This window comes from Sparus aurata, chromosome 23 (assembly GCF_900880675.1).
Source record: "Sparus aurata chromosome 23, fSpaAur1.1, whole genome shotgun sequence".
Classification (NCBI taxonomy): domain Eukaryota; kingdom Metazoa; phylum Chordata; class Actinopteri; order Spariformes; family Sparidae; genus Sparus; species Sparus aurata.
The window spans coordinates 8,701,300-8,728,885 of record NC_044209.1 but is presented as its reverse complement, the minus strand read 5'-3'; the positions used below and the strand labels follow the sequence as shown (position 1 = coordinate 8,728,885).

The 27,586-nt window shown below is 40.1% G+C and overlaps 2 protein-coding genes across 3 annotated transcripts; one reads left to right on the top strand and one right to left on the bottom strand.

Annotated features, from left to right (window-relative positions):
• Nucleotides 1–466: 466 nt before the first annotated feature.
• LOC115574880 (interferon-induced very large GTPase 1-like) lies at nt 467–10,515 on the bottom strand. 2 transcript variants are annotated; one of them, XM_030406505.1, is made up of 5 exons: nt 10,485–10,515; nt 7,221–7,345; nt 5,679–5,774; nt 5,468–5,504; nt 467–5,363 (listed from the first exon to the last, which is right to left on the bottom strand). In XM_030406505.1, exons 4-5 carry the CDS (start codon nt 5,492–5,494, stop codon nt 621–623), a joined length of 4,770 nt encoding a protein of 1,589 aa, XP_030262365.1. In that variant the 5' UTR covers nt 5,495–5,504; nt 5,679–5,774; nt 7,221–7,345; nt 10,485–10,515; the 3' UTR covers nt 467–620. The 2 variants fall into 2 exon arrangements, with proteins under 2 accessions (XP_030262365.1, XP_030262364.1); XM_030406504.1 differs by lacking the exon at nt 10,485–10,515 and having other exon boundaries at nt 7,221–7,459.
• Nucleotides 10,516–22,850: 12,335 nt separating this feature from the next.
• Nucleotides 22,851–27,571, top strand: LOC115576229 (uncharacterized). The gene is made up of 8 exons (XM_030408732.1): nt 22,851–22,903; nt 23,366–24,039; nt 24,694–24,739; nt 25,062–25,153; nt 25,405–25,515; nt 25,950–26,053; nt 26,361–26,533; nt 27,292–27,571. Exons 1-8 carry the CDS (start codon nt 22,880–22,882, stop codon nt 27,502–27,504), a joined length of 1,437 nt encoding a protein of 478 aa, XP_030264592.1. The 5' UTR covers nt 22,851–22,879; the 3' UTR covers nt 27,505–27,571.
• The last annotated feature ends 15 nt before the right edge of the window (nt 27,572–27,586 follow it).

Genomic DNA, 27,586 nt, shown 5'->3' with positions numbered 1-27,586 from the left:
AAGAGAAATAAAAAACATGTCATCATTCCATCGTTCAAACTAAAACAATTAAAAGTCTGTTCATAAAACTCAAACATCGTGTTTCAGCTCCTTGAAACAAATGCAACACAACCGTTTCAAACATATTGTAAAAAACAACAAATGATTTCACAAAAATTAGATCAAAATAAAGATTTAGACTTCTTAAAAAAAACTTCAAAAAGTTTATAAAATAAGAAAATACTTGAAATACTCTTTGATTACAGGCTTGTATAGTAGAAGTACATAATATTGTGCATCCTATAAACAATAATGTAATAGGATTCAGTTTCAATCAGTGACACATTGTAAGAATTCTTGTCTTAATTTCCTTTGAAGTCACGATTACAAAAATAAAATGTTGCCGTGAATCCTACATACATACATGTAACTGACTTTGTACTTGTGAATTATCACTATTGTTCTTCTGCATTCTTTTCCTTGTTGACTTCACCTCAATCAAGCAAACAGACTTTTGTTGTCTGAATCCATTTCTCACTCACAGACAAATTTACCTGTCAGTGATAAAATCATTTTGTTATTCTGTGATTCATGAAGAACAAGAGATTTTTAGCAGGGTTGTATTTGTATTGGTTCACTCACTACTGGAACATTTCATCCAGACTTCTAATGGCATCTTCTTTAGTGTGTTTTTCCCAGTCTTTGGGAATTTCTCCATTGCCTTGGAATTTTAATTTATAGTGATCCTCCAGTTCCCTCTTGAAGCGACACACAAACCATGTCCAATATTTCACTGTAGATGAATCAGGTGTAATGCTCCAGTCAGCAAACCTTGGGCCAGCAGTTCGGTACTGTTTATAGGGAATAAGTTCTACTGATTCTTGACAAGGATAAAAGTCTCTATCACTTGCTACATTTGTTGTGCAGAAGTCAAGACACAGTTCCACTGAGTTTTTGGCGTGCATACCAATGACTGCAGCAGGTCGATGAAAAGGCGCGCTGTGGTCATAAGGCCTGTGATCAGCCAGTGTGTTGGTACAAACAGCTGCACAGAATGGACACGTCACCCAACAGCAGTTACACAGCTGATCAATGAGGATTTGATCAGGCTTCATCCTGAATTCCTTCATCTTATACAGTGGGAGGCTGCTCATCTCCTCCATGATGGATTTAAGGCCTCTCTTAATCTCTTCTTTGAGAAAGTAAAAGTTGTTTATGTCTCTAAAGTTTTGACAACAGATGGTGAATTTTAGTTTGCTGTCCAGCATACTGGAAAATGCCTTCACCCACTTTTCGATGTCTCCTCCCTCTGTTTTCTTTCCCTCTGTTTTGATTTTCTCTGTATTGATTTTCTCTGTTGCATCATATAAAGCCTTACTCACAAGTCGTTTGATATCCTCAACATTTTCCTTGAGTATATTCCGGGCCTTATCTCTTTGTCCTGTGAAGATGTATTTCTGTACTTCATCTTTTATAAATGTCTCCACTTCCTTTCTTGGATGTTTGATGTAGGTGATAAATCCATCAAAATCCTCTTTCTCTGCCAGTGACTTCAACACATGTTTCTCCAAGTTCACCCTGTTCCCACTGAATGCTGGGAAACAGCACCTCATCTCAGTGGCGATGCCAATAGCAGTCTTGTTACAGACGGCCTCAACAGTGAAACTCTTCAGTTTTTCACAGATCAGTTCTCCAAGCACAATAGCAGATGAACTTCCTTTATAGCAGCTTCTAAAAAATGTGTAATAATGCTCTTTCTTGTTTTCTACATAAACACGTGCATCGTTGTTCATTTTGAATTTCTTGTGGGACTCTGTCAGCCAACTCTCTACTCTGTCAAATACATACAGCACAAGATCAACTGTAAACTTCTTCTTCAGAGCATATTTACTCTTTGATTCAAATTCTGTCACCCTTTCTTTTACTTTGTTGGCCACTTCTTGTAAGTAAGCTGGACTGTAGCCTTTTGTAGCTACAGGTTTCGTCTTGATTACATCAAGGGACTGTTGTTCAACATCGTCAATGAGGGATCTGATCCGTCGCTGTTCTTCATGCTGAGCAGACCCTGTAAAGAAAGATTTAAATGTTTCCCATCTTCTATGGCCAGCTACATGATGACTGTAATCTCCGACTTCAGATATTTTTTTGTAGCTGCCACAGCTTCTGGATTCATATATGAGAGACCATTCGAAACCAAGGTCGTCAAGGATAGCTGACTGATCTTCTTCATAGTTGATGTCCTTAATAGGTGTTGTGCCTGCAGTTAACTCACTCACCCAGCCACTCCAAACTGAGTCGAACTGCTTCCTAAGTTCCTCTTCATCATTTGCCTTGTCTTTTAACTGATGAGCAAGATATTCACTCTTTGTGAGCAGCTTGTTCTCAAACTCTGTCTTCTTCTCATCAGTCTTTTTACAAGCATTCTTCTGCTGCATAACTTCATTCAGTTTTCTTTTAACTTCGCTCAGTTGATCTTTGTGAAACTGTTCAATTTTCTTTTCAAATCGGCCTCGCCACTGAACTAACATTTCTTTATCACTGTCATCATCAAAGTATGTTGTCATTGCATTTTGGATTTCTTCATAAGTGTTGCTCATTTCTTTAGAGAGATAACGGAGCTCAATCTTGTACAGGTTTCCATTTTCTATTCTGGTGTAAAGCTGGTTTTCAATGATCAACATGTTGCTTCTCAGGGTCCAGGTCCAGTCCCCATACTGGGCCTCAAGTTTTCTGTACACTGCAATTTCAAGTGTGTTTTTGAAACTGAAAACAAAGTTTTCGTTCAGCAGGGCATTCCACAGGTCATGAATTTTGCGTTTGAACTGCTCCAGAGTAATCCCTTCAGACTGTGAAGCTTTAGAGAGGATGAAGGTCTTCAGCTCTTGGATGCTCTCACTGTAACCTGGATTTGGAGGAGCCATCGGTGGACTTCCCTCCCACAGTTGGGCAAAGTACTTCACATCTTTTTGCACATCAAATGCAATGACGTCACTGAAGCACTCAGCATCACAACCCTCTTCTTTGGCTGCTAGTTGGGTCATCTGGTCCAGTTTGTCTTGCAGGCGTCTCTTTCCATCCATGTTCATCTCTGTAGCTGCAATATCTGAGACATTCTGATGAACAAACACACAACTTGGAGAAAGTTTAACTTGTTTCATCCTCATGAAAGCCTGAACAACAATCTGCAGAACATCTTGCATGTCAGCTGGATTCTCTCCAAAGATGTTGATCAATGTCATGTTTCCCAGACCAACAACAAATGTTGCCAGTTCATTGTCGTGGTGAAGAGTGGTGTTACCTTCCAACTCAAGAGCACGCAGTCCTTCAGTGTCCACCACCAGAACGTAGTCAAACTTAAAGTCTTTCTTGATCTCCTCTGACACTCTGACCAGCTGCATGAAGGCACCCTTGGTGCACCTGCCAGCACTCACTGCAAACTGTAACCCAAACATGGCATTCAGCATTGTTGATTTTCCACTGCTCTGTACGCCTAAAACTGACAACACAAAAACTCTCTTGTTGCCCAGTTTCTTGATGACTTCATCTAAAAGACTAGAGATCCAAGTTAAAGGCACATGACCTGCATCACCATCCATCAGCTCCATTGGGTGTCCTGATATCATCAGCTCTGCAGCCAGCTCAGGGTATTTAGACCAGTCAGTCTGTCCACTCGTTGGTTGTTTGTCCAGAGATTTATGGGCTTCATAGATCTGTCCCATTTCTCTAAACATGTGCTCCAAGCCAAAATTTGCTGACTGTAGTTTTGTTGATATTTCTTCAAGCTCTTTTTGTTTCATTTGGAGCTGATCAGATTTGTCGTGCTTCTTCTTCAAAGCCAAGACCTCAGACCATGTTTCATCATAGCTTTGGAGAATTGAAGAGAGATCATCTGTGCAGAGAGCATCCATTAAGATCTGAGTCCATTTCAGAAAATACTCTCTGTCTGCTGATTTCAAAGAATAGAAGCTTTCTATGAATGACTTCATCAGCTCACTACAGGAAGCTTTGCATTGATCTTGTCGTATTCGCTTCAGTTCTTCTTCCTTTTCAGATTTCTCCTTCTCAGTGTGTCCTGTGAGGCGATACAGTTCTTTGTTTGTTCTGCACCACTTGCTCCACAGTTTGCCTTGACATTGGAGAAATGTATCTTTAATCTTTAGCGCATCCTTCCCCTGAAGTAACTTCACTATTTCTTCAGCAGCAGATTTCCCTTTTTGGCAGAGACGGTCATCTTCATCCACTCTGATTCCAGAGACCTCAGCCATGGTTTCAAGCTGGAAGGATGCATGTGGTCCAGACAAAATGTTTCTGATGATTCCTTTCAGTTCATTAGAAACATCTGACTGGCTTCTGTCCTTTAGACCCATTTTGTATTTTCCTTCTGTAATCTGAACTGCACCACTATCATGATCAGTGACAACAACGAGAGGCTTTGGAGACTTGACAAGAGCTGAGATAACTGTTGCACTTTTGTCACCTTTATCCAGAGTTGGGACAAGAACAACACTGATTGAAGATTTTTCAGTCAGTATGTCACGCTGTTTTTCATTCAACAGAGCATCACCATGAAGATTACAGAAGGCAATGCAGTCAGTGAAGGCATCATTGGGTTTTCCAGCTGGGCAGTACCAGGCAATCTCTGCCACTCCATCCATCAAATAGCGAGACTTTGTGCTTCCTGGACAGTTTCTGTGGAAGAAGGTGCTGTGACGCTCGTTGATCAAAGTGTTCATCAGCTGAGATTTAGACTGAGACAGTGAACCCAGACGGAAAAATGACACCATGGGTGTCTCAGCCTTGCAGATGGGCATACTCTTCAAGGTGACAATGTTTGAATTACCTTTGGTTTGTGTTATCTTCCATGTTTTTCTTATTTGTCTGAAAGTCCACAGAGGGCATTCAATGTCCATTGTGACCCGGTCAGGAACAAGCAAAGGTAAAGCGTACTGACATTGTGACAGCTTTGTAATCATGTTATGCTTAAAAAAGCTGTCTGAGCAGTGAAATACTGCCATCTGAACATCCATTGGATGCACAGGAGACTGTTTTGATTTATCAGAGTCTACACTAGTGCTATAAAGAACATCTAAGTCATTGTCATCTGTTTCAACAGGATTTGAATGGACGAAATCAGAACTATCTTGTCTAACAGGAATATTTCTGGCTCTGTAGTCTAACATCATCAGCCTCTGAAGAAAAGTATGAACTAGATCTTTCTCACATGTCTCCTGATCCTGTTTCACAGATGGACCTATCTGAAGAAATTCTGCGGGTGAAAACTTCTGTTGAATTTTGTCTTGAAGGTGAAGTCTGCTGAGCAGTGTTTCAGTTTGAGTTTGATATTGTTTCTTCATGTTGGTCTCTTCAGAAATCTTCTCTGCCTGCTGTAAATAAGTAATAAAACATGTACTGTATGCAAATAATTATATTTATAGAGGATGACATAAAAAGTAAATACATCTTGTTAATAAAGTTAGGGGTCTCTTACCTTATTGTTGTTTCCACCCAGAATCATATCGTACCTGCTGTAAAGTAATTAACTTCGTCATAAGAAGGTCAGAGCAATGGGCCATCAGATTATTAATTTTTTTTTAATTTTATCCAAAAACATTTCGAATTTTATGACCAAAATCAGTTATGTTTTTGACAGTTTCATGTTGTTGTACTATTGAATAATGTTAATAATAACACAATCTTACCGTTCTCTTCAGTCACAGATGGTACAGACTTGATTTCAGACTCTCCTGCTGCTGGTGTGTTGTTGTCATTCTTGTCGCAGTGTCCACTGGTTCACGCTAAGAAACAAAATTATTTAATTAAAACATTTTTTTACAGCTACAACATACAGTGTTACTGCGAAAAATACATTGAGAAAAGCAATATGCAAAAACTAAGTTCAATCAGGTTTGTAATTTAGTTAGAGGAAAGTAAGTTCTTCAGGAAAATGTTTTCAACTCATCCACGTGTCTAACCAGGAGATCTATGGAGTCAAACTGCTCAAGTCTTAACTAAAATACGTAAATAGCTCCAGTCTTCAGTTGATGGTCTAAGTTTAGAAAAAATATTTGGCATTAAACATAAATACTGCTGTGAGTACTGAGGTTGAGGTTCATTTAAGGTGCTCCTCTCCTCCTCCTCCAGCTCCTCCTCTCCTGCAGGGTAATGTAACAACACAGAGAAGCTGCCTTAATGCTGCAGCAGTGGTTCACTGAATTCTCCACTGCTGGTGATTCACACAGAGCGAAGCGTCTCTGCCTTAAGGCAGGAACACACTGGCCCAACCGTTGGATGTCTGAAGCCTTCGGGGAGACTTGGATGAGGTCGTGAACCAATCTGTTTGGTGTGTTCAGTTGTGTTGGAAGCTTTTGGAACGGCACGGACGTTGTCTGCTCCGATTTAACATGCGAAGTCTGAGAAGGTTGGCTGCTGGCCATCGAAGCCATTGGATTCTTTGATTAGTTGTGTGCCAGCTGTTTCACACGCTTTGGTTTTCTATGCTCTCCGTTCCATAATTTCCTGTTTTCATGTTTTGGGGTAACTTACTGGCACGTGACTAGAGCCACCCGCTTATTGCATCTTGCGCAAGTGCAGAAAGTACACACTACTGTGGAGTAGGCAGCACGTCGAAGCGGTGTGTTCAATGCAACTTTTCTGCCAAACGGGTCAGACGAGAGGCAAAGGAGTGATCGGATAAAGGCAATTGGCTGTTGGTTTGAGTCTGGGCAGTGTGTGGGGGCCTTAAAGAGGCGTGAGGGTACACGTTATGATGATGACGTGTGTGTTTTCAAGGTGTTTCCCCAGTGTCCCTCTTGTCAATCTAAACCTGCCGACAGTTTATAATCATATGGATGCTGTTATAATGTTTTGTGATTGATATTCTAATCTCATCCATTCACACTGATTCGGTTCGCCACTAATGCACCCCTGACACTACCGCCAGAGGCAGATCAGCGCCGGAGAAAAAAATTTCACCCATCGCTGCCTCCGAGACATTTACACAGAGGCAGAGGCGGAGAATTGGCGCAGGATCACCTCATCCAAACGGCAGTGTGAATGCGGCTAATATAACAGACACTTCTCGACACATAACTGACACCATTCACCTTATTACAAGACAATGTACCAACAACATGATTTGAAGCTGTTATTATAAGGTAAAACCTTAACAGAATGTTGCTTTAATTATAAAAAAGTTTGCAGGAATGCAAGACAACAACAAAAGGAAATTAAGCAACACTTACTTTCTTTGAGATGTTTGACTAGTGTCCCTCACTGCTGACCTCTCACTGGTGTTACTGTTGCATTCACTGTTGATCTCTTTACCTTTGATTTTAGGTGCTCCTCTCCTCCTCCTCCAGCTCGTCTCCTGCAGGGTAAGGTAACAACAAGCAGATCTCAGGATTGAAGTTGTCAGTGAACTATTCCAGCTGAAGCGGATTTATTTGCAAAAATGATGTGTGTGTTCAAAAAGTTCACTGTTCAACAAGCTGCATGTCCTCTTTACCAAATAGAGATGAGTTGTTTTAATGTTAAAGCTTGGCACCCCCACAGTCTGCGTCTAACACCACTGTAAATACAAATCCCAGCTCTGTAACAATTTGTCAGGTGCCAACTGCAAACAAAACTCATTACAACATAACAATTATTTGTCTTGAAAACTTGTATGTTGAAGTAAACATGTAGGTGTTACAACCCTAGTGTTGTGGGTGTGTTTGTGTTGTGTTTTTTTTTTGTTTCCGCTCTGGTGTTGGCCTCATTCTCCCCCTCCTCCTTGCCTCTGTGTGAAGGTTGAGAAGAAATCACAAAGTTTTCCATTCAGTAATCAATGTGCTGTGAAGAACAGGATGTGGGAGGAGGAGGGCAGGATCCCCTTTTGGTGGAAGTGTCAACGTCACATGAGGGGCAATTCTCTCTACATGAGGGGTTACAGGAAGGTATGTAAAATGACATTTGCCGTTCTAATAAAACATCAAACGGTCACTGTCCTGGGAAGGGCATGATCAACCCAAACATCTGGGGGTCATTGTTTTGGGAAGGAGTAATTACCAACTGTCATAAAATGATGTGACCCCCACTCTGTTGTCTTTAAGTCAGTAACATTTGGAGGACTGCAGAGATCTGGACCTCCATGCACATGTATTAAAGAGGTTTTCTTCGGAGAATGAGCAACTCTCTACCTCACAAAGGAGAATTTCATCTACAAGGTCCACACCTGATCCTTCTTGCAGCTTAGGCTGGGTGATATAAAGAGCTGCTGGTGCCAGTCGGCTTGGCAGCTGTAGTGTGCAGGAGCCAGAGTGGCTGAGGTACAGACTGCACATTTTCTTTTGGAGACAATTCTGCCTTTTTGATCAGTGTTACCTTTGTTGTAAATGAATTATTTTCATCTTTAACAACTACATCCTGTCTATTTTCCCTCTTTTACACTATGTTTCTTCCGTCATCCCCTGGCCTAACAGTATGTAACACTGTGACCCTTCCCTCTCACTGAAGTTACATAGTGTAGAAACTAGTGACGGGGGGTGGAGTGGCTGAGACAGAGACAACATTCACCTTATTACAAGACATAATACCATCAACATGATTTTGAAGCTGTTATTATAAGTTGAACATTTCCAGCAGGTATCTTGTCTTGGCTCAGTCTTATTTGTTCTTCATGGTTATAGTCACAGGACAATGTCAGTCAGACAAATACTGTGATTAACTATTACTGCAAGATTGAATCATCATTCAAGCTAAATGCACAAAGTATTTAACCAAGAGAATATGAGTCTAATATCATTTTTGTATTGTAGATATTGCAACATGAAACATTTACCAAATTGCATTTCAAGATTCAGAAATGTTATTGTCCATCAATGTAGGCCATAATGAAACTTAATTTCAACGAATTATTTATAGAAAAAATTATGCGTTTAAAAGAAGTAAAGTAGATTAATGTAGCTCTACGACGCCTCTTGGCTTAATAGTCAGACTTTACCATCACTACCAGACGCTGTCGTGAGGTCCTGAGGTCTACTTGTAAATTGTTTATATATTGTTAAACTGTTACCTGTACTGTACATTTACTGCCACTAGACAACTTCACTACACTTTGTGTCTACTGTGGAGGCTAACAGCTGTCTGCTCTGAGCTCCACTCACTAAAGAGCTAAACCACTCCACTCTTATAACACCAGAGGCCAAGCTTGGTGGATGACATAATAGTCGCAGATTCTACTTTAGTTCTATTTTACCGTCATTTATTTTTTTATTTTTTTATCAAATTGTAAAACATTGTCAAGAAAAATCCTAAAAATACAAAAACACCCTGGAGGGGGGCTTCAAAAAGCACCCAGATGTTGACAGGACCGTTTATTTATGCAGCAAGGAATTTTTGTGCCAATGGAGCTTCAAGTTTGAAATATCACCTTCTTTCAATGTTTACAATGGACAGCTAATTCATTGATTCAGTCATCTACCAAAATACAATTGCAGTGAGATATTTTCAAATGCGTAGGTGTCACAGTCAGTCATGTTTCTGCAGTAGATTTTGTGTTTTTGCTTTTTTGCTTTCTATGCTTGTTGTGCATGCAGACGTGCACTGAGAGGCTGGACTGTGGTCTATAAAAGCACCAACCAATGACAGTCACTCAGTCTGTTAATTCATTGATGAATTAATTGATCAATTAGTTAATAAATTAATTGAGTTATTAAAGGAATTAATTCACAGATTATTTACCTTATTCATTTTACCATCGTAATTCTGATCACATTGATTCCTTAGAATTTGGAGGCCATGGCATTTAAGTTTTGTAAGTAATTAGTTCAATGTAAAAATAAACACAATGTTTGGAGCTTCTGATGAGGAATTTCAGAATTAAAACCCACTTGGTAGTCAGATACTTTCTCTAAGAGATCTAACTGTGCTTTGTTTTGCCTTTAGTGATCACCTTTGTTTCCAGCTAGCAGCAGCTCTGCTTCCAGTGACCCAGCCCTCAGACCTCTGCAGCCAACAGCCTTTCCCTGTGTTCTCCTGATCCCACACGCCACACTGTCCACCAGCGTCAACATGAGCTACCTCTCCTCCTCCTCCCCCTCTTCTCCAAGAGTCACCAGCCAGATACTGTCTCCACTATCACTTGCATAACCCTTGTGAAGTATCAACAAATGTCTTTGCACTCAACTCCCTTTTTATCTGCTTCTGGGTCCTACCGAAACTATGCATTGTAACATCAGGGCAAATATTGGTATGTGCAATTCTTTTTAATGAATCAATAATAAACGTTCTAATTAATCAAACACTTGACAACCCAAATCAAAAATACATACAGTACATATAAGAACATAATTGTGCATAAGACAAAATATTAATTCTGTCCATTTGGGAAATAGATGCATCCAACAGTTCTTAAACTTTCAACATAAAGGATGGTAAAGTAAAGGTAATCCATTTCCAACATGAAATGTAATCTGACAATAAAATCTGTATATACATGCATCTGTAACAAAGCTGAATAAACTCACCTTTGTGTTTTAATTGTTCTGTCTGGTCTGAGTAGATGTGCTGCCTTGTTACAAATCTTTCAAAATAACAAGAGACCACAATATAAGCTGGTTGTCAGCCCCTCCCACACTTTCCTGTCTGCACTGCAAAATAAACATCTGCATTTCTTGCAAACCAGTGATGACAAAGAGTGAAAATGAAAGTAGCTCAGCTCCAACTCGTGATTTCTCCGAAACCCCACAACTGACACACTGAATGAACCTTTAACATAACACACAATGTTCAGTGCTCTTTAAAAGCTGTACTCTAATCTGATTTTGTTTTTTTAAAGAAATATATAGCTATACATCTTTTCTATAGTAAAAAGTAGAATGTTGTTTACTAACAGTGAGGAGATTAGTTAAAAAAGATTGACTATTGGCTTTTAAGTATTACTATTAATATGTATACATATATATTCTATTTTTTAAAACAGCACTTCTGGACATAGATGTCTCTGAGCTTTTGCCCCCACACGGATTCAGCTCAAAAACGGCATCTGAATTCCTATAAGGTGGGGTCTGATCTCCCATGAAACCAGTAAACTCATACTGTGGGGGTCACTAACACATTACCATCAACTGTTATATTAATCAATTGATATTAAATCAATCAAAGAAGAACGAGTATTTTTTTAACATTAAAGATATGAATTAGTTAAAATAAACATGTTTTTCAGAGGAACTACGCACCATATTCTCTTGTAAATGGCAGGGACAATGTGTAGACAACTGTCTACAACACATTCTTTACCATTTGGGCCTACTTGTTAGTTTGGCAAGTATTAGACGCAAAGGTATTTTTTAAATTTGTGTAAAAAAGGTTATATCCCTTTGTTAAAGTGATATAGGTATATATTTGCATATAGAGTGGGGAAGTGAGCTCAAATCACTGGAAGGTCACTGAAGATGCATGTTGAGTCACATGTTAATGCCAGGTGTGAACTGAAGGCTTTTAACCTTCCACTTGTGATTGGATCACTTAAGACGGATGGTAAAACCAAATATAAACAGCCTCTTCACCTAGTATTTACCTTTCTATCTCCATCCTAGAATTATTTAGGGGAAGTTATTTAGAGACTACTCTAGAGAGTATGGCTTTATTTCTCACAGACATGTGAGCAGACCAGGACACAATGTTTCCGGTATTTCCCTTTATACTGTATCTCACATCTCACATGATGCAGTACTAGCAGCCATTATGAACCCCTCACACCTCAAAACATGTTGCCAATCCAAAGGCTCTTTAAGAGCTAATAACTCAAAAGAGGAATGAAATCATTTGGAAACAGTCAGCATCAGTATTTTCAGCAAAGTAAGAATCCTGTTGAACTGAAGTACCTTATGAACACATTACAAAAAATGAAAAGCCTTGCAGGTGAGGACAGTTCCACTGCCATTGTTATGTTGCTTCAAAGACTGTCAGACATATGTGGTTAAAAGCATGTAAACAAAATACAGCAGAAAAACTGCAATTGAGGGTTTATGTTTTGGTTACTGTAGTTATTATCAAGAAAAATCTAAAATATGTCTTAACGGTAAGATCAGCAAATGTGCAGCTGAGTTCTGGAGCAGTTGAAGCTGTGAAATGCTCTTTTTTGGGAGACCAAAGAGCAGGGCATTACAGTAATCTAACCAGCTAGAGATAAAAGCATGCATTAGCACCTCTGTGCTGGCCAGAGAGAGAAACGGGCGAACTCTGGCTATATTCTTAAGATGGTAAAAAACGATCTTTGTAGTATTTCTTATGTGTGGAATAAAATCAAGCTCAGAGTCGAAAAGAACGCCCAGGTTTTTTATGCACTGTGAGTGTTTAAAAGCATTTAGTTTTGGTAAAAGTTTCTCTCTCTTGCCTTCAGGACCAATAATTAAAACCTCTGTTTTGTCCTGGTTGAGCCGTAAGAAGTTCACTGCCATCCATGACTTTATATCTAAAATACAGTTTAAAATGGAATCAATAGGCCGCGTGTCATCGAGAGACATGGCGATGTAAAGCTGCGTATCATCTGCATAGCTGTGAAAATTGATGCTGTGCCTCCTGATGACGTCCCCAAGGGGAAGCATATATAAATTAAAAAGTATTGGACCTAAAATTGACCCTTGGGGCACCCCTTACTTAAGTTCATGCGTTCCTGAGGAACATGTATCCATACTTACAAGAAAGTGACGATCTGTGAGGTAGGAATAAAACCAGTTAAGAACCAGAGAGGCCCACCAGGTGTCTGAGCGCTTAGATCCAGTAGCACCAGGAATGACAGTTTCTGAGAGTCCATGTTATACCTGAGATCATTAACAATCTTCACGAGGGCTGTCTCGGTACTGTGGTTCATCCTGAAACCAGATTGACACTGTTCTAAAATATTGTTGCTGTTTAAAAAAACATTTAATTGGATATAAACTAGCTATTCTAAAATTTTACTTAAAAAGGGTAAGTTGGATACAGGTCGGTAGTTGGCGAAAATATCATGATCCAAATTGCTCTTTTTCAGAAGGGGCTTCACCACTGCTGTTTTAAAGGCAGTGGGGAAGACACCCGTCTGGAGAGAGCTATTCACATGATTTAAAAGTTCAAACTCAAAGAACGCATAAAATTGGGTCTAAAAGGCAGGTTGTTGGGTTAACTCGGGAGAAAACTCTACTGAGTGTTTCTGCATCAACCAGGGCAAAATGCTCCATTGTCTCCTCAGATAAAAGCGATGGTTCAGGTCTGTTAAAAGCACCACTGTTTTGTTCTAAAAGAGTGGATCTAATGCCATCGACACTTTGAATCTGTGTTCATCAATTTAGAATTGGCATTGACAACTCTCGAATTTTGATCTTAATGATAGATGAATCCAACAGTTCTTAAACTTTTTACATAAAGTATTGTAAAGTAGAGTAAGTCATTTCAAATATGAAATTTAATCTGATAATAAAATCTGTACATACATCTCCGTAACTAAGCTGAATAAACTTTCCTGTGTGTTTTAATAGTTCTGCCTGGTCTGAGTAGATGTGCTGCCTTGTTACCAGTGCCGGTCCTGAGTAATTTGGTGCCCTAGGCAAAATCTTGGGCGGCGCCCCCTTGCATCGCAGTCAATTTCACAATCAATTTTCATACACTCACACAGAAACTGCATGTATATATTCAAGATTTTATTTGTTTTAAGTCAAAAATAACACACCAAATAAAAACTGAGGAAAGAAACAAGTGATAAAAATACAATATAAATAAGGCATTGCACATACATATTATCTCTCAGCCTCAGAGTGCCATCTCTCGCTTATCTATTGTCAGCCGCTTTGCAAAACGACCTTCAACTCCTTCCATGTTGCCATGTGGGTATTGTGCTCACGGCAATCCTCATAAAAGTGGCTTGCATTTGTCCAGTCCTTTAGTACTTCCTTATTAAGTCTGTATTCTTTTGGAGAAAACATTTAGCAGCAGGAGCAGTGCAAGCTATCATTTCTGTTTGAGTAAATCAGCCAGCTTCTTTTGATTTTTTTCAGCATTGACTAAGACTCTGTTACAAAAGTCATGTGGACACTCTCCCATCTTTGTTTTTGGGAAATGTGTAACTGTTCTTTTATTTGAAATGTCCCTCTCTGAACTAACTCTCATCTCACTTAGTCAGTCAGCAGCCTTTAGTCCTGATGCTGTGTCCGTCTGCTGTGCTGAGGAAGAGGGACAGGAGCACCTGATGCTGTGTCACTGGGCTGGTGGTGGTGAAATATGTTAAAAGTGCATCTGAAGAGAGAAGAGAAGTATATGTGACCACTGCATGTTACATCTTAATAAAAAAACGGATGCCTGATGTGTACTATACACAAGACTATTATAGACTAATAATGAAAATGTGATCAGATTCATTCAACTTTGTCATTGAAAAGCAATTCGGTCTAACCAAAATGGCAGTGCAATGATATGGGAGAGCTAAGGTGTGGAGTATTAACAGTAATACACTTTAACACTGATGTAAACCTTAACAAACATAAACTGTGACACAATAAACCAAAGGCTTGCATCTATCCTGTCACAAAGGGGATGGAAACTAATAGCATTTTAACTGACATACAAGCAGGAAAGACACCTGTAAAAAAACAACTGAACAGGTCTAATGTTAACTTTCCAAACATCCCTGATGAATTTAAGTGGAGTTACATTAACACACGTCGACTCAGCGATTTATTGATTATTAAACGATGCTGCTATCCGAAGTAACGTTAAGCTAGCAAGCTGACATTCTGCTCCAACAACGATACGAACAATATTAATTTCATTCACTTAATCACATTGACGTTACTGTAGCCTACCTGTATCTTCTACATGTTTTTCTTCCTCTTCTTTCCGTCTTTTTCCGGGTTTCATTCTTTTGGACCTCGTGGTTCCGCTACAGTATCAGTAAATCTCTCTCTTGGTCTTGGGGTCTCGGTCCAGTCAGATTCAGGCAGCTGGCCTCTCGACCTGCCTCCCTCACAGAGGACAGGTACAGTGCACCGAGCCAGAACACAGAAAAAAGGCCTCTGCGTTATTTAATAGTCCTTGCCATGACGTTATATTGCTGTGGGCTTATATAATATTTCGAAATAATAGTAGTAATATATATATATATATATATATATATATATATATATATATGTATATATATATATATACATATATATATTCTTAACCCTCTGGACTCTATGCTGGCCATTTGTGTCCACCTCACTTCCTTTTTGTTGATCATTTTAGCTGTGTTAATGTAATGGATATGACAATGGGCATTGCATGTAAAAGAGAAATTGTGTTGAAAATGCATTCAACGTCATTTCACTTTATAGTTATAATTTTAAGTGAATACATTTAAAATCACAGTTCATGTTTCTGTATTTCCCTCAGTTTAATTCACAGTTATCTGTAATCCATTGTTCTGGCCTTTCGAGTAATCTATTGCTCTGGATGTCTCAGTTGATATCTGAAATCCATTGCTCTGGTCTTTCACGTTCCTGTAGGGGGATGGTGTTGCTCGCGGCTCGTCCATTACACTTTGGACTTGAAGCCAGCAACATCGTGTCCGCTTCATTCCATTCTATTTCGCCCCTTACAGGTAAGAACAATAGTTGCAATGTGTTAAAATGAATATAGATATTGTTTAAGTGATAAGAAACATGCTGATAGTGAAATATATGTGTTAAAAGTAACGTTAACGAGTGAATTCAGTTGGCTTAAATATCAAAGTGTTAACCCGGCGGGAGCACGCTTGCTAGCTTGAAACATACAGCCAGAGAGCGCAGTAGCGACATGGCTGACGCTGTTCAGTACGAGGGCGGGTTTTGAGTGTGTTCAATTCATGTTGTATGGTTGAAGAGGTAATGCTAATGTGCTGCAGTTCAACTAATATTGTGTTTGTTAAATGTGTGAGTGCACAACAACACTGTGTGTGAAGCTAAAATAAGAGTGAAGTTTATGCAGGGTTAACAGTTACCACGGTAGCATGAATCGTGTTTGACGACGCACGCCTATTATGCTCTTTGCTAAAGGTGTCTTCCAGGTATTTTCTAATTGTGTAGTTTCTTCAGAGAACAATACATAATATTGTTAAAAGTGCTGTATGTGTATTTAGTAATTGTGTAGTTTCTTAAGGAGATAAAACACACTTGTTTGAGCTAGAGAAAATACATGCATTCTGTATAATGTTTGCTGTAAAGGAGCATGACGTATACATTCTTGTGCATTGTTTTAAAAGTGCAATGTATACATTCAGTTGTGTAATTTAGTGAGCATGTAATGTTTATAGAGGTGTATTTGTTCATTACACTTTGGACTTGAAGCCAGCAACATCGTGTCCGCTTCATTCCATTCTATTTCGCCCCTTACAGGGGCGTAACATTAATGCATATGGAATGATATTTCCCAAGGCAGGGTTTCCGTGGGTCATTAAAAAGCATGAAAAGTCATTAAATGGATTTTGTGAAAATTCAGGCATGAAATGGCATGAAAAAGCATGAACTTTGCTGTTCAGAGGCATTAAAAAAACTTGATTGAATAAAAACATTGTTTTTCACTATTTATTTTGATTATATAAACATCTAAATCTAATTTTGATCGGAAGTATAGCGTAATGGTTGACAGGCGGAACCTTTTAATCGGCTACCTTTTTACGGCCGGTGCACAAAGTTGAGACACCGGAGTAATGCCAGCTAGTGTGTGTGTGTGTGTGTGTGTGAATGCTGTGGCCGTGACGAAAGAACCGAGGAAATAAATGACGGAAAAATGGGGAAATGCAGGTTTCAGCAGAAGTGGTTGGATGATGAACAATTTAGAAGCTGGTTAAAGCCTGTCGAAGGTAAACCCGGAGAGGCATTTTGCACCGTGTGCAAAAAAAACTTCAAACTTTGCACAATGGGCGTCAATGCGGTAAAATCTCACATGCAGTCAGGGAGTCACAAGGCGGCGTTTAAAGGCAGGCAGCAGTTAACCGTGTCGAATTTTTTGGCCGTGACCAGCAGCGCAACATCTGCTGTCACCCCTACACCTGCAGCTGCCGCTGCTACCACCACTCCTGCCAACTTAGGCCACAGCGGAGCCGCGACAACGACTGCCCCAGCAGAGCCGGGACAGCGGGGAAGACCACCGACCTGCGAGCAGCATTTGGCTCGAATGCGACTTTGGAAAGTCTGGCTACACCCTGTTTCAATACCAGCATTCAGTTCAGATGTCAGTGCTTACTTGAAGTTAGTCTATCTTTTGTGAGTGGTTGACATGATAGTTCAACATTTTGGCGAATTTGCCTACTGCCATAAGCAGTATAGGTTCATTACTTTTAATTATCAGTGCATGTTGTTTTGAGATCCACCGGGCAGAGATGTGTGCTGCCCAGTGAAATATTTGTATTTTGTTGTGTTCTTATTTTGTGAAGCACTTTGTGTTGCATTTAATGACTGTAAACTGTCTTGTGATCCATCTGACAGTTAAATTTGGATTTTCAAATACAAAATTGGCATTGTCAAATGCTTACAATTTGTGTGTGAAAGTATCTGCATTTGGACATTGGCATTAAATTAGTTTAAAGTGGCATGAAAAAGGGCATGAAAAAGCATGAAATGAGATTTGCTGATACCTGCAGAAACCCTGCAAGGGTCTGGATTTTTGGCTGATCTTTCAATTTTCAAAACCTGCTCTTTAAATATGTCAATATTATACTGTGTATCTACAATTGTACCTTATGGCTCTATCGTGGACACTTTTGGCCAATTGAAACCCATTAAAACCACATTTTTTAATTCCTTGTGATTTACAGTATAAAATCATATAATTTAGGTAAAATGGCTTTCATTCTAAACTCAACACTTGAAAATTTTTGTTTTTAATGTTTTTTACCAGATTGTGTCATTTGTCCATTTTTGGGCAAGGGAGCAATTTCAGTTAATATTCTTAGTTTCCACTAGGGGCGTATGATGGCTTCCTGCACTCCAATGGAGCAAATGAATGACACAATTTTGACATAGGTGTGATCCTAAGGATGTCAGGTAATGATGTGTGTTTGTGCATGAAAAAAAAAAATTGTATTAACAAGATAAAGTGACATAAATTACAGTGTATCATACCATACAAGTTTTGGTGAATTACTCTTGGTACAGGTTATCGAGCTTTGAGTTTCCAAGGCAAACCTGGCTGTGATGCACAGGTTGAAAACACCTGTAACTTTGATCTTTTCATAGAAAATGCCACACACAACTACACAATAGCCTTTACATTCTCAAATAGCTGCTCTCCAAAAAAAGGATCACAGGTCATCTTGACCTCTGGCTTCTGGGGAAACAAAAACAAAGTCTGACACTGTTTATAAATCTGTCCTGGAGTTTTTGCAGGTGCAGTCAGTACTAATGCTATAAGTGAGCCTATCAGCTCCCAGATCCTTCTTTATCTGGCAAGATGGCGAGAAGGTCATATGCCCTGACTGAAGCACTTGAGTATGTGATTGGCTCAGAGAGTAAAGATGGAGAGAAATCCTCTGCGGTTGAGGAGGAGAAATCTTCTACCCAAGATGAGGACATGTCCTCTCCTGAAGATGATGGGACACCTTCCTCAGAGGATGACAGCAACACCACTGATGACAACTTCCAGCCAGTGCCTGATTCCTCTTCCTCAGGGGAAGAGGACGGTACAGACACAGCGATGGAGGCCGATCAGCTGATGGCAGAGACAGAGGGGCTGGCGGGTGAGTGGATGTCTCGTCATGGGAAAATAATGTGGTTTCCCACTGCTGAAGAGACCCTGCACCACAATCCAGTATCCACTGGTTTCACCCCAGGGCCCACCCTGTATGCAGTTGCCCATATCAGCAACCTGAGGTCTGCCTTTGACCATTTTATTACAGAGGAGATCATTCAGCTGCTGTGCACCAACACAAACCTGCATGGGAGGCGAAGGTGTGAGGATTGGAAGAATGTGGATGAAGTGGAGATGAGAGTCTACATTGGGATTCTGATTCTGGCTGGCGTCTACCGCTCAAGACATGAAGCAACACGTGGCATGTGGGATGCCAAGACAGGACGGGCCACGTTTAGTGCCACGATGCCCCTCTACAGCTTCACTCAGATCAGCGCTAACATCTGCTTTGATGACAGCTTCTCCCACCTAGGACGCTTCAGGAATGATAAATTCGCTGCATTTCGCATCCTGTTGGAAAAGTGGGTTGCTTGCCTCCCCCTCTTATTTAATCCAGGGGTTGATGTGTGTGTGTTGACGAGCAGCATGTTGCATTCATAGGTCATTGTGGACTTCGACCAGTGGCGTGCACAGACCTTTTGAAAGGCAGGGGCGAAAGGCAAAAAAAGGGCACATACAGCAAGTTCTTGCGACTGAAGAGGGCACAGTAGCGTGCGTTTTGGCTCTGAGGAGGGCACTTCAGTGCCTGATTTTGTCACCCAAGAGGGCAGTTTATCATGTTTTAACCAGCCAAGGGGGCAGTTTGTTGTGTTTTGCCAATCAAGAGGGCACTTTAACGCACTTTTTGGCTCCCAAGAGGGCGCTTCAGCGCGCGTTTTGGCTCCCAAGATGGTGCTTCAGCGCGCATTTTGGCACCCAAGAGGGCACTTTAGTGTGCATTTTCCAACAATTAGGCCACTGCCCACCCCCCCCATGCACACCATTGACTTCTGTGATAACGTTATTTTGGGGAAGTTATTTAGAGATTACGCTAGAGAGCAGTGTTGAGTACTCTAATTACTTTTTACGCGTTAGTTTCGTGCGTCAAGCAATCAGTAACTTCGTTATTTATTCAAAAAGTAACCCGTTATTTTAAGAATTTCTCTGGATAAGGAAAGGAAAATCCCGACTACAGCCTGCTTTTTGTCAGACAGTACTGTGCCACCTGCGGATGTGTCAGCGGAGGTGCAGCGCTGTGATGCGTCTGTGCCCTGCTGCTGACCTACGTTACCTGTGTTGTGTGTGTGTGTGAGTGTTTTCGAACCCCCGGCAAGATGGCAGAGAGGACAGCTTTTGCATCGTGGAAGTACGCACATTATTTTCAATTCGCCAGCGAAAAGGACAAGAACAACATAACGGTAAAATGCACACTCTGCGTTTGTGAAAAGCTTCTGTCGACCGCAAAAATCCATGACTTCTCGATGCATTTAAAGGAGGCTGTGTGTGTGGCAGTTAGGTTGCAGCATGTGCGAGGCGCTGCAAACGGCTTTTAATTTTTCGTAACGCATGAGTACTCTAACGCGTTTTTATTCTTAGGTAACGCTGTAACGTAACTGATTACTTTTAATTGATGGTAACGTTGTAATCTAATTAACTACTTTCCAAAGTAACTATACCCAACACTGCTAGAGAGTTTGGCTTTACTTGTCACAGAGAAGTGAGCAGACCAGGACACAGTGTTTCCTGTGTTTCCCTTTATACTGTATCTCACATCTCACATGATGCAGTATGGGAGGCAGACAAACTTTAAATTGTAGTGTCCAGTAGCCCCATATTCAAATCACTATCTCTTCTCTAATCTCGTTGCTAAAAACAGAATACAAATGTTGTAACCACCCCAACCTGGAGGTGCTATACAACCAGCTACTACATGTAAAGTGTGGTCCTTCAGATTACTCTGTCCTCGTCTTCCATTTTCTTTTCAATTTCCTCCCTTATTTCTCACAATACACACTTTATTTTGAATGTTAAAGTCTTCCACATATCTCCTGATCCCAGTGCTGTTGCCACTCTTCATTGAGTTCCTTCTGTACAATGCCCTTTCATTCTGGTTTTGAATATTTAAGTGGTTGAACTGTTTGGTTGGTTTTTTTTGCTCTCTCATTACGTAGAATCTGAGCAGATTTATGTGACCTCAGTGACTTTCATGTTTTCTCTAAAGTGTATTGACATTATTCGAGTGAGTCATGAGGATTACTGGATGCACCTGACATACGACTGCACAGAGAACTCAGAGCACAGACTGAGTCACTACAGACTAAACTAGCCTATTTACAGCCTATTTACAGATAAATAATTAGACTGAAGACTGATGGTGCCTATACTTTTAAATAGCACCCACCAACACTGGCTTGACTTTTTTTTTCTTGGCTCTCAACCAGAATGTGCCATACTGTAAACGACTGTGCTGTGTTGCTAATCAGCAACTTTGTGCCATCACAGATCTCTGCTGTAAATAGTGTAAATTAGAGCTGTGCAATATTACGATATACATCGTAGTGCGATATAAAAATGTCTACTATAGGATATAACCATAACCCTCTGTCGTTTATGTCGTAATTTTAACGTGTAGCCTACTTGTTTAGCACTGTTGCTACACTAACGTTAACATACACCATGGTTGTGATTTAATACGGTGTGTAAAGCACAACACAACCTTGGAATGACCGTTGGATATCCAAATTTTCATTTCAAAACAAGTTCATTGTGTGAAGGCTAATGTAACTGCAGCAACGTTACTGCTTTGTGGTAGTGACCTTACGTCACCTGTAAGGACTCATTTACGGCACCGGTTGCTCGGGAGTAAACAGAGGAAAAGCAGCATGGCGGAGACGGAGAAGAGCGCAATGGAAGACGAAAATAACATTACTAGTAACGTTACATCAGACGCAGATACAGAAGCAGAACCCCAAGAAGCCAAGCCGAAAAGGGGGAACCGGAACGCCATCGTTTGGCTTTGGCTTTGGTTTGGGTTTAAAAAGTCAGACACCGACCAGACAACGTGAATCTGCAAAACATGCTGCCAACAAGTTGTACAAAGCGACTCGAACACATCTAATCTTTTCTACCACTTAAAGACACAACATGAAAAACAGTACAGAGATAGCGAGAAGATGCGACAAAGCACTAACGTTACCTCTGTCATGATTCCTGATTTTGCCTTGTGTTTTTTGTGTTGTCATGTTTTGGATTTCTCATGCCTTGTGCCTTTAAGTTTTTCCTGTGGTCAGCCCTCTGTCTCCCTCTGTCTGTCTGCCTTGTTCCCTCCTGGTCTGCCCCTCTGTGCTCCTCCCCTATGGCGTTATATTTATGTCATAAGTCGCGCGAGCGAAAACACATCTGCACGCGCGCAGATCTCTCTCTCGCATAAACTATTCAGTGTCACGCGCGCAGACTTCAACTGCTGCGCGCACTTCTTTGTTCTTCGCGCACATATTCAGCAACAGAGTGAAGCAGAGGCAGGTGCGAGCGAGTAAAAAAACAACAGCAACACGCACAGTAACGCTGTGAAGCTGCTTTGTGCGCGCTGGCTCTTTCCTGCTCTCGCTCTCTCTCCTCTGTGCTCACTCGCGGTGAAGCTCTGCTTGCGCGAAGCACAGACTTTTGACATTTGGGGGGCGGAGACCAAGGCCTGACCAGGCCCTCTCATGATTGGTCATTTTCCAGCCCCCACGTGGGTGCCTTTTCGTTTTTTTTTTTTTGCTGAGGACAGCTTCCGTCACAGACAGGAAGCTCAGTGGTAGCGGCGGCAAATAATAATAAGAAGAAGAACAACAACAACAACAACAACAAGAACAAGAACGGCGACAGTAAGTATGCTGCTGTATATTTGGTTTCATATTGTATAGCAGTAGCTAACGCTAGATAGCTTTCAAGTGATGAGTTAAGTAGAGTTATCGAACTTTAGCTACCGAGCTGGCTGATTCACTCTTACTGTCTGCTAAGTCAGCTAACGTACCATTTTCGACTGAAAAAAACGGGTGCTAGTGGCAATGCTTAATTGGTTCAACTCTCGTGCCCCCAAAGAACTAGTTTGCTTTTCCACTTTTACTCTCAGTATTCACATAACCTGTTTCCTGGAATATTCCTCTGGGGTATAATTTTCCACTTTTACTCTCAGTATTCACATACTCATATTTAACATTCTGCTTCACTCTGTTTATGAAGAAGAAGAAGTGGAAGAAGAAGAAGAAGAAGAGCAGTAATGGCAACACCTGAAGATTTACACGTAAGTAACAACCTTGCTTATTATTGAAAGACTTTCTGATCATCCTTGTCCAGTTTCCTTTTCTTTTCTTTTTCTTGTTTATTCTTAATGTTTTGATCCAGCCATGATATGAGACCAGCTATTTATTGAGGGAATACGGTAAATAACAATCACAATTAACGTTAATGATGTAACGTTGAATAAAACCAACATAGCAGTCGGAAATACTCCTATACTCAATAAATAAATTATTTTGTGCCACATTACTTATTGTTATTTACTAGTAAGCCATGTTCTAAGCGAGATAATGTATAGTGAACTGTCCAAAAAACAACTCCCTGAGACCATTACATATGTGTGTTTACAGGGCATGTGTTGTCTGATATGAACTTCTGTCTTTTTTATATGTATAAAAATGTTTTATGTGAATAAGGATCATCATTTTTAATACGATCTTTAAAGTTTTGCTTTCCATGTCAACAGGGCATCCTAAGAGATGAGATGATTTCAAGGCTAATAACAAAGTTGGAGTCAGCTCTCTCAAGAGCACCTCTTGATTTGGACTTCCTGCTATTCACATGTCGACAAGAACTCTATTTATTTGAAGCACTTTCAAGGCATGTAAATATCTCCCCAGAAATTGTAGTGGCCTTACAGGAATTACTCAGGCTAGTAATGGACCGCATTGAATGGGATGATGTCAGCCGCAGCACTGTTCAGACAGTAACTGGTGAGATCGGTCGGCCCAGGTACAGCATCGAAGAAGAGAGACTGATCGAGCTACTGGAGATAAATCTCCCAGTGCACTACATTGCAATGTTACTTGGTGTTTCAGCCAGTACAGTCAACCGACGAATGAGGGAATTTGACCTTTCTGCACGACAGTTCTACAGCAACTTGACAGACCAGGAGCTGGATGAGACAGTCCAACAAATAAAAACTGAAATGCCAGCAGCAGGCTACCGCATGGTGAAAGGTAGACTGAAGTCACTTGGAATACATGTGCAGTGGAGGAGAGTTGCTGCATCAATGCACCGAGTCGACTCTCTGGGGATTCTTTCCAGACTGACTGGAATGGGCTGCATTGTGCGCAGAACGTACTCTGTCAGGGGGCCCCTTTCACTGTGGCATTGTGATACCAACCACAAATTGATCAGGTTTGTACTGTTGAAACCCTTGAGAGTTCCTATATTATCTGCAACACAGTGTTGCTTATGTCAGAAAATGCTTGGTTCCCCATAATGACATTTGACTTTAAGCATTTAAAATGCGTCAGTTTGTAATACAACTTCAGCATTAAATACTGGAACCAAGCATGAATAATTTAAATTAAATTAATTTTTAATCACATTCAAGGGTGTGAAGACATGAAGAACATGTTCACATACATGATAGCAAAGTAGAGAGTGAATGAGGGGAGATATCAGATGAGTCAACATGATTTCATTAATTTTGTTGCCCCAGCCCACACTGATTCCTGTTTCCAGATGATCTGAAGTCAGTGTTTGCTGCAGTTTCATCTCTAGCTTCTTCCTGTGCTCCTCTTTCTTCTCTGATCTTCACTCTCCAATTTATATTCCATATTGCTTCTTTAAAGTGACTCTAAAAGCAACTCTTTTTTTGAATGTAGGATGACCAAAACTATAACTTGTCGGTAATCCTCCTTTGAACCAAATGTTAGGGGTATAAATGGAGTAGAATGTATGAGGAACTCCTAAAGGTTAAGAAAATACAAATATGTAGCTACTTGCCATGACATTTTGACATTTCCAGGTTGGAAGTTGTAACATAATGCTTTATACTCCCAACAGGTACAACATTGTACTTTTTGGGACAGTGGATGGCTACTCCAGGAAGGTAACATTTAATTTCATTGGCATTCATTATGTAGGGTTTATGTAAGCTAAGGTGTGGGTGGTTTAGATATGTAATAATTTCATAATGCAAACATATGGTTGACAAATGCAAGGAAACACTGGAAGTTTAACTGCCAGGCATTGCTGTGAAATAATGAAAGTATTATTCAGGGTTCACCCAAGTCTGCTCTCTGAATATATTGTTGGGATATACCTTTAAATTGTCAAAAAGAATTTCCACGTTGCAATGACCTGAGTACAATAAATAATTAAAAACAAAACAAATTATCTACATGTATCATACATTTCTTATCATAACACAGGTGATGTGCTTGGAAGCTGCAACAAATAACCGTGCATCCACTGCATTTGCTGCCTTCAAAAGGGCTACAGAGATCCACGGCATGCCTTTAAGGTGAACATTTTGTGTTAAAGTGCAGTGTACCAGCACAAACATGATGGATGTTTGTTGTGGGCTATTACTAGACATAATTTCAACATGGAATCTGGGATTGTAATGTTAAAGGTTTAGTAATGTCATTTCTTATACTTGGGCTCTAATTTCATAGACCAGGCGCACTTTGCAAGTTTCGTGCACTGGAGTTCTGTGCATTATTCCTCACGGACAGATTGCTACACATTTTAATATCTGTGCTTGCACCTCAGGGTAAGAGGTGATCAAGGCGTGGAGATTGTGGAAATTGCACGACACATGTTCACCATCCGCGGAACTGGCCGAGGAAGTTTCCTGTCTGGAAAAAGTGTCCACAATCAAAGGTATTTTAAAATTCTGCATGCCTGTCCTGGTGTTAGGAAAGATTTATGATTCTCACGCTTTTAACTGTCCAAACCTGAGTTGGTGCTGACTGAATTGACCTGATGATAAACACTCATCTGACCTAACTGAGCCCCACTATAAGCAGAAGTGCAAGATACAGCAAAATAAGATAATACTGCCATTTTTGCACTTAAGCAAAAAACAAGTCGTTTATGACATGAAATATAACATAATTTTTTACACATGGCACCAATTAGACTGTGGTGCATTCATGTGCCCTCAAGCAAATTGTAAAAATGGAAATCCCAGTTCTGAGTAAATAAAAGGTGTGAAAAAACAAAAACACACTGCTAAAGCTAAAAAACGCAGACATCACTGTAATATTAAAGCTTCAATTAAGAGGTTGAAATAATGTTAATTTCTGTCTTTGTAGGATTGAACGCTTATGGCGGGATGTCAGGACATGTGTCACATCAAAATATTACCGTGCTCTCCATAACCTTGAAACTGATCATCTTCTTGATGTGTCTTCCAAAGGTAAGGGTCTTTTGGGGTGGTGATGCCACTCCAGATGATGCTAGTCCTTGTAAAATTAGTCAGTTTCAAAAGTATTGGTTAGTATATGGTTGACAAATGTTTGGGCTACTGTAATGAACATTAATGGAATCATGGTTCATTGCAGATCTTCTAATTTTTGAATTTCCAAAATGATACAAAAACACTAGGAAAAACCATCATGGATGTAATTTCAAAAGGAAACCCTGTACTTAATGTTAAATTGTATAGGCTGTGTTTGATGTGCACCTATAAACATAATGATTTACTATTACCCTGTCCTCAACAGAAGATCTTTTTGCTGTGCACCTGACCTTCCTTCCAAAACTGAAGGCAGACCTGGAGGCTTTTGTCGAGGCTTGGAACAACCACCCTCTCAGAAGTGAAGGGAACAAAACTCCTGAACAGCTCTGGCTTGCAGGAAGTATGCTCAGACCAGTTGACCAGCCGGAGAATCTTGAGGTTACCCTTTCCTTTTATAATGAATGCAATTCTCCAGTGTACCATTGAAATTATTTTAAATTACTTAACCATTATTTTCAGGTGAAAAGTTACAGAAATTTCTTTCAAGTACTTCATTTGGGCACAGCATTGTCATTTCCATTTGCTTTATCTATACAGCGCCAAATCACCACTTACATCAGCTCAATGCACTTTTCATCGTTATAATGGAGGATTTCAATTTTCGGCCTCATGACCTCAAGTCCACTTCAACTTTAGGGATAAAATAATGCAGTTTCATTTGTCAATCTGTTTTTCTAATAATTGTCTTCATTTTAAGTCTCACCAACCTTCTATATAAATCAGCCAGCCTAGCACATCTTTTAAATAATTTATCAGCCATTAGATTAATAACAAAAGTAATAACCAAAATGTTTCATATTGATGTTATAAAATTGGATAAGCTGATAACCAGTGAACACAAACGGTAGCGAATTATGTCAATATTTGTATCATTTAACCTTACCTTCAACTATAAAAAAAATTTCCCTGAAATTTACTTTTACTTTTGGTAGTTTTGATAGCCAAAACTTTTACTCAAATAATTTTTGCTTATGTGACTGTCAGAAACTTGATATCTCGACTTGTTCAAGTATACTTTTTTGTTACGTTAAACAACACTGTCACTAAAGCCAAAACATTTAGGATAACTCATTGCATGTGTTGCTGTAGATATGGAATGAGACATGGTGTGTTACTCTGTCTTCTACAATTTCCAGGATATTCAGGAACCAGACATTGACTGGGATGTGGCCACAGACTTCGGAGAGGATGTAGATGGTGCGGTAGTGGTTCCCGAAATCGACTGTCCACTGAATGATCGGCAGCTACAGGAGATGCAGATGCTGCTCCATGAAAATGGAGACACTGATAGCCGAAATCTTTACCTCCTGTGTCGGGAGTATGTGGTTTCTGCTTTGTCTGCAAACTGACTGCCATAGCTTAATGTTAAGATGCTGCTCCCTTACTGCTGTAGCAGTGTGTTCCATACCCCCTCCACCTTGGAAATCTGTT